The 11184-nt window shown below is 39.5% G+C and overlaps 1 protein-coding gene across 2 annotated transcripts; it reads right to left on the reverse strand.

Moving 5' to 3' along the window:
- Positions 1 to 247: 247 nt before the first annotated feature.
- On the reverse strand, positions 248 to 8359 carry LOC147133156 (uncharacterized). Of its 2 annotated transcripts, XM_086012685.1 has the most exons (5): positions 8027 to 8359; positions 7764 to 7815; positions 2405 to 5326; positions 1711 to 1785; positions 248 to 1145 (listed from the first exon to the last, which is right to left on the reverse strand). In XM_086012685.1, the coding sequence occupies exons 3-5, from the start codon at positions 5260 to 5262 to the stop codon at positions 935 to 937; spliced, it is 3144 nt and encodes a 1047-aa protein (XP_085868811.1). In that variant the 5' UTR covers positions 5263 to 5326; positions 7764 to 7815; positions 8027 to 8359; the 3' UTR covers positions 248 to 934. The 2 variants fall into 2 exon arrangements, with proteins under 2 accessions (XP_085868811.1, XP_085868812.1); XM_086012686.1 differs by lacking the exon at positions 7764 to 7815.
- Between the last annotated feature and the right edge of the window lie 2825 nt (positions 8360 to 11184).

The raw sequence follows: 11184 nt of genomic DNA on the forward strand, positions 1-11184 counted from the left end.
CCAGTGAGTCTCTACGTCAAAATGACTCATTAGTCGCGTCTGCGAATCAAACCGGCAGCAGCATTCCCATAAATAGAGGAGTAAGAGGGTAAACCTCATAGAGTTTTTTTTTTTTTGTTAAAAAAAAGAAAAGAAAAAAAGTTTCACGAGCCTCAGCAAACAATGCTGACATGCACATGAAAAGCATTACAAAAATATTTTCGACAGTGACTGATATATTTTTTTAATGATTGTGGTCATATTTGGAACTTCAACAAAACAAAAACAAAAACATATCCGTTTCAAGCCTATGGTGGCTGGAATAAATCTCAAGGATGTTTGGAGGGAAATCCATGTTTCTTTTTTGGAAGCTGCTAGAAAATTGGAAAACTACATACAGAATTAGTATGTGCCCTTTATGTTATCAGAGGATGTCACTTTCATCCATTTGGCTATTATCTTAAATTAGACCCTCATTATGCTGTAGAGAATAAGCCTGTTCCTTGGAGATTTTAGTAAGATTTCAGACACAATGTACTACAATGTATTCCAAAAAATATATATATTGAGGGATTACTTGGAAAAAAAAATGGATGAATGAACGCAGTTATAGTTCAACCATATTATTTCATCCATGGCCTTTGTTAAAAAGATCTTATTTTTCATACTATATATATCACATATCCACCTTCGCACCTTGTCTGGTTTGCGGTTCGCACATAAGATGAGAATTATGAAACTAGGAAACTTGTACATATAATGTTTATATGTGCTTTAAAGAGAACTTATTCTCTCTATCCAAATGAAAGTCATAAAACTCAAAAGCAAATTCAGGCACAAACTTAGACATAATAGAGGATTAATGGGTAAAAGATTATCTCACTCATCATCAGTTAGCCGTGACTAAAATGAACGTCCTAGAAGTCTTGTGTCCAAAGTCTTTGGGTTTAGAGTTCTAAACTTGCTGTATTTTCCTGGGCAGCCACTTTAACAGAACTTTGTAGAGCTTTTTGCTTTTCTTCTTTGACTTCTTCACGTTCTTCACGGCTTTTCTGAGCAGACTGAAGTCCAGCGCAAAAGTTTGGTAAGCTTTATTTCTTCTTGTTGAGTGTTGATTAAGAACCTCCAAGAAGCACCTTTCCTGCTGTCTGAAGTCATACTCCACGCTGAATGGACAAACATGTTAAAACAGGCAATCACCAATCATATTAATCATGTACTATGGCCAGTTTCAACAAACGTGACTAATAATTTCTTTTAATTGCAAACTCCCCCTTTAAGGACAAGCTGCAAACAGAGGCCACTAAACAACTTCAACATTCAATTTCTTCATTTTAAGATAGAATAGACCTAGAGACGGCCTCTTCATCTTCCACACCATCATCATCATCAGCATAAAGGTGTCTCAGCCTTTGCTTTGTAAAGCATGAGGCATTTTTTTTCTGTTTCAAGAGATCAGAAGAATTTTAGATTTCAGAGCCGTTCTTAACTTCCTTTCCACAAACAGAATAGTTGGCTCAGGGGGATTACAATTTATCATTCTATTGCCTCCACCTGACGCAATGTTCCATCTTGATGGTGTAATTAATCTTATAAAATATAACAGATTCGATTTTATATTGGTCATGCGTGATATTTTCAAAAGTATCCCATTATCATGGTTTTATGTTGACCTCATTTGTTGCATTTAAAAGCAACCCAAGTCAGTTAAAAGTCCAAAACGTCACTAACCTGTAAACAATACAAGCCGTCTTTTGGCAGATGTAACAGTTTTTGAGGTCCTGTCCCGTTTTGTAGAATTGACGACTGTAAAAGACACACAAAACATGCAGAGAAGATTTTTGTAGGAACAACTTTATAAACACTTTTGTGTTGGCAACAAGGAATAGTAAAACACACATTCTGCCAGAGATATAACCAACTCTAAACTTTGAAACGTGACCTCAGACAGCAGTCACAACATATTAGTACTCCATGTTGGATGAGAATGATTGACAGAGACACATTGCCAGAGGCAATTTAAGCTTTGGTATGTCCTAATTAAATAATTAAGAAACACGCCAAAATTAAAAAAAAATAAAAAATTCTAACATTCATTAAAGTCCATACGCAGAAATGCTCACAAACATTTCTTCAAGTGGAGAAACATGTTGTCGGGCATTTGAATAAAGAGCCTCTTCAGAATTCAGGCCAGTGCAAATGATGACTCACTTGACCTAAGAAGAGCAGCACTGTAGGACATTCTCAAAATATTTTAGAGTACCTGTCTAGAGTGGATTATGTTAATATATAACAAGGCAGATTGGAATGTGAATATTATATTAGAAATGAACATTGTGTTAAATTCTCAGGCAATGATGCTTTGGTCAACAAAAATAAAACCATGCAAACCACTCTCCCCACGCACACACATACATCCTCTTACCCAGAGGCAGGAGTGTGGTTCGCCTCCAGGTCATGGATGATGTTCAGCAGAGTAGCGATTCTGTCCTTGTTGGCTGCCAAACTGGCCTCCACACTTTCAAGCCTATGTTCTATGGTTGCCGATTTCGAGTACTGAGGGGACGAAGGCAGAAGCAGGGCTGCTTCACCCGGGTGGGAATGGGCCTGGATGAGGTCCGCCGTCTCCTGCTCGGGGGCAACCTTTGAATCCAGGCTGACGATTGCCTCAGCCTCACTGGACCTGAGGCGTTGGAGGGATGCGGAATTGCAATGCGTACAAAGTTCTCCCTCACTGCAGCTCAGCGCTGGTGCAATTAACGTTGGGCCTTTGAGAGATTGTGCAAACGGTGATTTGTTTGACTCAAGCCTCTGCATGTGCTTGAGATCATAATGTACATTTCTCTTTGCCAGCATTGAGATAATGGGCTCATGTTTTCCTTTTGCTGTGACAGAGGCTGTTGGATCATTTGGATGCGTCTGTTTATCTGCATTTGAGTCAGTCTTACTGTTTGCATGCATGGGTGATGTGCCCAAGGCAAACTCTTCTGTATTTGAATCCATCTGCTGGGCTGTTATGTCTGTTGGGCATGTAGCACGATGTCCCTTGTGTTCCATTACTGTGCTTTCTTGATAATGTTCACCCGTTTGTTGTTTTGCGTTCATGCAACCCCGCAGACAGGAATTGTTTGACTTAATTGGGCAAGTGCTATTTTGAGGCGTTGCGTCCTGCGATATAGCTGAATGTTGCTTCGACTCATTCCATGGTAAATCATTGATTTGATCACTACTCAATAGTTTTTCATCAGTATGCAACTCACTGTTAAGCTTGCTTGAATCGTTAGTTCTGTTTGGAGTGGTTTGTATCACATTTGACACAAGACTGATTTTGGACACTTTTGACAGGCCAAGCGGTGCCGTCTGAGCTGTTTTTGACACATTTTTGTGATTTGTAACAGCAGGTACATATATGGGTTCGGATGTGATGTCAGTTGTTTGTGTCAGGCAAGGCTTGTTAGCACAGGGAAATGTATTATGATTAATTGATTTGTTGTGCTGGTGTGACACATTGCTTGTTTTAAGCAAGGAATTATATGACACGCTAGAGTTCTTTTGCTTTACTTTTAAAGTAGATGAAGGGTGAATATTTGAAGAGCTCCTCAGGGCTGTGTTTCTGAACAAAGCATAATTAGTAGTTGTGGAGATGGGAGCTGACATCCCCAATTTAGAATCAAAGGTTGCACAAGATACATTTAAAGAGGCTGTGTTCCCGCAACGTGTTGATTCCGAATTTGAGGACACCGGCTGTTTGTTTGCATTCAAAAATTTGGGATTCTGCTTGACACATGCATTAGCATTTCCTTTTAAGTTAGCATAATGTTTGACGGGGCTAGTTACAGCCACACTGCTGTATGATCTTGATTTGTGGTGGTCTGATAATTTGATGGGATATTTAGGAGATACTTGAGAGTCATCTTTTGTTTTTATTTGTTGTGAAGCATGTGGCGAATTCTGGGGTATGGTTTCATGGTGTGCAAACACAGTGTTAGTACTTTTTGTGGACATGAGTGTATTATTGAAGGTTTGGACAGTTTTAGGGACGGTACCTGTTGTGTTTCCTTTGGATGTTGTGTACAAATGAGATGGAGTGTTTTCTTGTGTGGCATGCACGGACACACACACCTTTTGCAGGGCATTATGATGGTATTTAGAATGAGTCTGTGTGTGGGGGTAGTTTGATTGAGTAGCTGTGGCCATAAGAGGGATCGATGGGAGACTTCCTGTTTGGGGGATTTTATTGTCAAGGGGCGTGTTTGTTAGTGGATCTAAACTATCCTTTTTTGTTTCAGCTTTAGTGGAAGTGATTGCATTAGTGTGGATGGTCTGAGAATGGGTTGAGGCGGCGGAGTGTCCATGCGTGAAAAACTGTCCTTTAATTGAATGGACTGGACATGCAGGGTGTCGTGTTATTCCATGTCCTGGTGCTTCATGAAGATGTGATCCTTGTTGAGGGCTTGTCTCTTTTTCTCTGTAAAGGGAATTCTCAGGGAGTTGATGGTTGCTTGGTTGGATATCGGTCTCATTATGGCCAGAGTAAAGCACATCGTGGGCTGAATGAAATAGTTTCTCTGTTTGGAAAGCAGGAGCAGTAAGAATTTTCTTCCCTAAAATCTCAACTCCCGCTGTTCGTCTGCCTCCGCACTGGTTGCATATTTTCGCATTCCTTGACTCGGTGTAATGGGTGTGCGTTCTTTTTTGGTGTCCTCTGTGAGTTGGGGTCGATTCACCATTATCGATGCTAATGCCACCCATCGCCTCTGAATCAACCACGCTACCGTTGGCGTAGCGAACAGTAGGTTTTGTTCGTGGCCCCACATTGGTTACAGCCCTTGCAGAATGTGGGGTGGCCTTGATTGCTCTAGGAGTGCGGCATCTACGATCCTGACCGCACACGACATCCCCCAAGGTCTCACCTACAAGTTCTTGAAAAGTCACTTCCTTTTTACTTCTCAAGTCCCCACTCTTTGCCCCGTTTTCCCTTTCACTGTTTGTTAGCAGTAGTATCTCTTTGTACTCCTTGGTAATGTAGCTGCTGGTCGTGCGGGCGCTATGATCTGATTGCATGTGGAGTTTATACATGAGCTGTGCGCACCGCTCGGAAGGTGCTCTCCCTATCCCTGGGGATGTTTGCACGCCAATGCTGCTGCTTTGAAGACCCCACGTATGAAGCTGCGCTCCTCCGGTTGTGTCGTCTTCTGTTGTCCTCCAGCTACGCGCTCCAACCAGGGCTGGGACGCCCAAAACTGGTACGGGAGTGGTCAGGTCAGCCGCTCGTCTCCCCATCCTCCGGCTGATTGCTTCCAACGTTTCACAATTCAAGGGATCGTTTATGTACCATTTAATATATCTGGAAGTACAAGAGGAAAACGCTTACAGTTCTGAAGAGCTGCCTGTGAAGGATTGCACAACGCTGTAGAACTATTGTGAAGCAAGTTATTCAAGGCAGCAAAACTTTAGGGTAGAGTTGTACAAATGAACTGAACATTTGACAATGAATTTTATTGACTCTGATGATTGGAAATAAATGGCCTTTTTTGTGGAGCAACACAAATACAAAAGGCAAAACTCTCCACAATGCTCACAGTTAAATCTTGATGCAATTTGAAAAAAAAAAAAAAAAAAAAAAAGACAAAACACGACATAATAAAGATATGTTTTCTGTCTAGTTACTACAGTGATTCTCAAATGGTAGATAATGGACCCGTCTCGAACAGGTAACCAACATTCAACCTTTCAAACTTACAAACTTTTAATTGTTTGAATATGTGGTCGAATAACACAAATAAAACACACTAATTTAGCTCCATACTTTCTTTTTCTAATTAAATTCTTTAATATCGATTTTCACTACTGTGTTGGTGGACTCACTCAACTACAAATTCAAATTTAGTCGACGCCGTACAAGCATAATTCTGTCATATGACGACTTCCTGTACAGTGAAATATTTGACATGCATCCCAGGTTGGATTTGCCTTTTACATTCTATAAAGCTGCCTTGCCCTTGCCTGGGTACGCTCCTGCATCATTATTTATGGTGCAAAGGTACACTAGGTCGTGTTTCTGAACAGAACATATTACTACAGTCCTAAAGGCTTTACACTGGCTCCTGCAGTCAGCTATATAGATTTCAAAATCCTCCTTTTTGCACTATACATTCTTTTAGTAAACTTAGTAAGCTACTTTTTATTTCTTTAGTTTTCTTTGATTTTTAAAAAAACTCTTTTGTTTGTAACTACAGTTAAATGTTATATTGTTTATTATGTGAAGCACATTGAGTTATCTTGTGTATAAAATGCACTATATAAAGCTGCCTTGCCCTTGCCTAGGTATGCCCCATTCACGGATGGAAAAACATTGCACTTTTTTTTTTTTTTAAAAAGGCACTTTAAACATGTAACCATGTGTGGTCATGTTGGAAAAATATGATATAGCCATACATATATTTTCTTATTGTGCTAAACTTCTATAAGTGTGGGCCCAAGGTTGAGAGCCACCTAGTAGGCAACTTCATGTACATTGTAGAATATAGGATTAGATGCCCAGGAACCACCATGCAAGTAGTGAAAATTGATCTTTTTCAACATTTTTATTCACCAAAATACAACAGATTATTTCTACCCCTTCAATGGAAAGCTACAACAATAAAAAGCAATACCTTTTGCGCTTGTCTGCAGCAAAATATTTCTTTTACGCTCATCAGTGGGTGGACCAATACTTACCCTGACCACCTGACTTATCATTAGGTGTACGTTTTGTACATTGTAGCCCAGAATAATTATCCATATGGGGCTCGTTAAAGTAGATTGCACATAAAAGGACTCCTCCTGTTAACCGATTTCCGATATGATAAAAATGGAACAGTCGCAGAAGAAACTCATTTATATCTATATTCGCATTTCAGACTAATGCATAGATCCTGATTTTGTGTCTGACACCAAACGGAATTATTTATTGGCAAAATAAACGACTGGCACTCACGTAGCCCTTATGGAGAACCCGCTCGCCTTCATGGTTGGCTGCTTGCATTCAACATTCAGTTTATCTTGGAAAGGGGCCCATAGTGTTGCCAACAGTATGGACTCACGAGAATTTAATAGGAAGTAACATTTCACAGAGATTGTGCAGTTTTTGTATGCAGTGCATGACACCTATCATGATCATGTCAGGTCTGTTATTTGAATGGTCTCTCTGGACAAAGAGTCCTCAAATTGTAGTTTAGGGAAAACAAAGGGTCCATGAGTCACCGCTTGGCGGTCACAAAATAATTTGCAAGAAATTAATGTCATGTGAGATTTTGTCGACACTTTCACTGATGCCCCAATAAAACAAACATACTAAACCAGTTATTCAATGCCTTAGCTTTGGGCTAATTCAAAATTCTGATGTGACTCGATCATGCCAACTTGGCATACCAGCATCAGTCAATTTACTCGAGTATCGCTTGGCATGCAATATTTGTAGCTACTGACAATGGAAAACCATTTAAATATGACAAGTATTGTTAAAACCTAACTGGTTAAACTGAGAAAATACGAATATTTGGACTATTAAGAGTATATATATTTCCTAAATGGTAAACATAGTAGTTACAAGTAGCAAAACGATTGAGAACCGCAGCTGTCTAGATGACACCAGCGTTCTAGAGTACAACCTTTTACAACTGTTTGTATACAAGCAGCGATTTGTCTGCTAAATTTAACGTGTAAACAGAATGTGCACTTGCAAGGGCTGATATACATGTCATAACTCGAACATAAATACATTCTGACAAGGATCCTCTCACCCTCATCCTCCTCTTCATCCTCATCACTGACTGCCATCCAGACATGTCAAAACTGCAGAAACAACACGTAGTCAGTTATCCCTAAGGACTATTAATTTGGGTGGCCGTTACTTGAACTCAGTGAAGTGACATGTATGTGTTGTCATTGAATAACTAAAGAAAGGTTGCATTGCTGTAAACTAGCTCTTTGCAGAGTCAAGACCAAACTTCATGCATTACAGCGTCCTTTATTTAAGATAGCAAACTCCGTTATGATATCATACCTGATCGATGTCCATATGTGAAGAACTAAGTTTGCACTTTTTCTTCGGTGTCCTCCCGGGTCTCTGACGTGTGGAGCAGTTTAGAGCATTTTCAATTGTTTTTCCACTGCTGCAACGTGAACCCTGTTTTCAAACATCAAAATTCTGACTGACACAACATAAATCAGGCCAAGCCATTTCCGAATTTAATCTACCCTGACTTTATGTTGGTACTTCTTTTTGCTCGTGTCATAGTCTTGATGCTACTGTATGCTGCCCTCCAACACACTCTTGGTCTCCAGTGGCTTGCGCCTTCCCTCTCTTTCCTCTCTATTATTTCCATCACAGTCCTCTCACCTCGCAGCATCCCGATCTACAGCTGGGTGGAGATTTCTCGGGAGAGGGAGAGTGGGTGTGTGTGTGTGTGTGTGTGTGTGTGTGTGATGTGAGAGAGAGAGAGAGAGAGAGAGAGTGAGAGAGAGAGAGAGAGAGAGAGAGAGAGAGAGAGAGAGAGAGAGAGAGAGATGGGGGGGTGGGGAGAAAGAGAGCGAGAGAGAGAGAGGGAGAGAGAGAGAGAGAGAGAAAGAGGGAAGGAGGATGGAAATGACTTGCATTGGTTGGGATACTAGGGACCGTGTCTAAATTACCATGCAAAAAAGATGGGAAATGCCTTCACAAGGCATATTAAAAAAAAAAAAAAAAAAAAAGGATTTGGTCATTACATGTAGCCTACATCTCAGCCAGACTTGTAGGGTTGGGGTTCTATATTTTATGTTGTTTTTTAATCATCCTCTCATCACAATTATTAGGATTATACAAAAACTAATAACAGTGGGACTTTGTGAAATGGTGTCCTGTGCTGAACAAGAAGATACAAATGAGGTTTGAGTCACAAAGGAACTGTTCCTCTGCCCTAGAATGCAAATGGAAGAGGCCTATCCATAAGACAATCTTCCCTTAAGCCCAATGAACCAGAAATTACCTAATTTAATTTCTTGACACGATTAAAGCAGCTAAATTTTGGGGGGTAATTGAGGCAATTGAAATATATGAACATGAACAGTTCTTACAGCTGCATTTACAACTATTTGAGGTTCTGTTTTTTTCAGGGTAACTAACACTTTTTTTTTTCACTCCCTCTTCCTTTTCGTCCACCAACTAAAGTATACATCAACTCTGCACCCACCCAATTAGCTAGTGGTTTTTAGCAGTTTTTACAGGAGGTTTTACAGGAGATGGCACTTTTGTGTGTTGTCTTCATTAAAGCCCGCTCATATTCCATTACTACAGAAGAGGGGAACAATAAACCTTCCTTGGTGCATGGAAGATTGTTCCTTAGCCCCAAGGTGAACACATACAGTAATAATGTAACAGTGATACAACTGTGTACTGTAAATGTTTACAGTCTGTAATTGTTTATGTGGCTCACAATTAGTCATCCTAATAGCTTGTTTTTCTTTAGAGGAGTAGGCTACATGTTCAGTTTTTCGTTCATTCTTTCTTTCTTTTCTATAGACACATTATTAACCAAACCTCTCATTGAGGATTTATGCATATCATAAGGATATAATGGTTGACATATTATGTCAAAGTTGAAATACAGCCTAATGTTCTATTTTGATTTCAATTTGTTTTTTATATCAGACTCCATAGGGGTGCTTCACCAGTCAACCTCACTGCACATCACTGATCAAGGAACATGGATGAAGGTGAAAATAGAATTTGAACGATGTGTAGTGATCCTCAAGCAGGTGCGGAGCTATGGGCCTGGGTGTGCACAGGCCCACCCAAATTGACAGACTGCCCCAGACTGTGAGATTCATGAAAATAAAAAACGTTTAAAGTTTTAGAAAATTGTTATTAGATTAGTTTTTAATTTGTGTTTCGTTGTGTTTTTTATTTTATTGATTATTAAGAATGGCATAAATATGGTTGTCTAAGGAAGATCCGAACTTTATATTCAGTTTGTCATTTTATTTGACTATACGATGGGTCGGGATAGGAGGATATTCAGGCCCACCCTGATTTTTCCAGGCCCACCCGATAGCCACGTTCTGGCTCCGCCCCTGTTAGACAGTTTTGAAAATGTATTATGTATGCATTTGTAACTTAAATTGCTTCACGCAAAAGGAGGAGGGACCAATTTCAAACTTGAATGGTTAATATTGACTTATATATTCAAATCTCTTAAAATAACTGAACAAAAACCTCTTTCAAATTACCCTTAATTAAGAAATAAAACATTTAAAGTCAATAAATAACCACCAAAACGACTTTCTGTACATGCATATGCACAAAATACAATTACATATTGTTCCTCTTTAATCTGTAATGTAGAATGTCATTTTAGCTGTTGTTAACAGGTAAATGGGCATTTTTTTGTACCACTGGCAGGATGAATATGCTTTTTTTTTTTTTACATGTATGATCTAAAATTGTTTACACGAGGAATAAAAGTGCAGATGAGTTTTCCTCAAGAGTGAATACCAATAATAGACAGTAATAAACTTATTATTAACACCAGTAGATGTCAGCATTGTAGGAGAGATGGACTGCAGGAGCAGAATGGGGAAAACAATGCAATAATATGAAGAGTGGGAATGTTCTTCAGTCTACATACAGATGGCGCCCACAACACACATACTAGTAGACGCCCCCTCACAGACAGTAATTAACATGAAAACCCATTGTTCAAATGGAGGAGAGGATTAGCCTCCCATGTGAGCACCAGCGTCCTTGAATACCCACCAGCTTGCACTGATATGCACACGCTGATCATTTATTTGAAAGCCATGCATTTAAAATTGATTATTGTGATTGAGTGACTTATTCTTATCAGGGATTGGATGTCACGATTTACTGTATACAGTATTTTAAACACCTGTGTATAAAAATAAACTTCCACCTGTTTCTATTGTCTTATGTAAATGTAAATAAGCGGTTGGGAAAATGAATGAATGAAACTCAAAATAGTGACTTTCCATCTTGAAAACACAAATCTCTCTCCTTCCTCTATTGCTGTTTATGTGGTATGGTATGGACACGTAAGTCGTCAACACGCTGGAAATGCCACGCAACGCATACATGATATCGCTCCCTCAGACGGGAATTGTAAGTCTCCCACAATGCCTCACTACGTTCTATAAATACAATTGAGTTATACACTTACATATTCATTC

The sequence above is a fragment of the Filicampus tigris genome, chromosome 17, assembly GCF_054856515.1.
Source record: "Filicampus tigris isolate MCC_2025a chromosome 17, RoL_Ftig_1.0, whole genome shotgun sequence".
In the NCBI taxonomy this organism is placed as follows: Eukaryota; Metazoa; Chordata; class Actinopteri; order Syngnathiformes; family Syngnathidae; genus Filicampus; species Filicampus tigris.

Excerpts from the sequence above, each read along its gene's own strand:
- LOC147133156 (XM_086012686.1), bottom strand. The coding sequence starts at position 5,262 with ATGGGGAGACGAGCGGCTGACCTGACCACTCCCGTACCAGTTTTGGGC. Across the intron at positions 1,786-2,404 it reads AACCACACTCCTGCCTCTGG|TCGTCAATTCTACAAAACGG; the intron begins GTAAGAGGATGT and ends TGTCTTTTACAG. Across the intron at positions 1,146-1,710 it reads ACGGCTTGTATTGTTTACAG|CGTGGAGTATGACTTCAGAC; the intron begins GTTAGTGACGTT and ends TTGTCCATTCAG.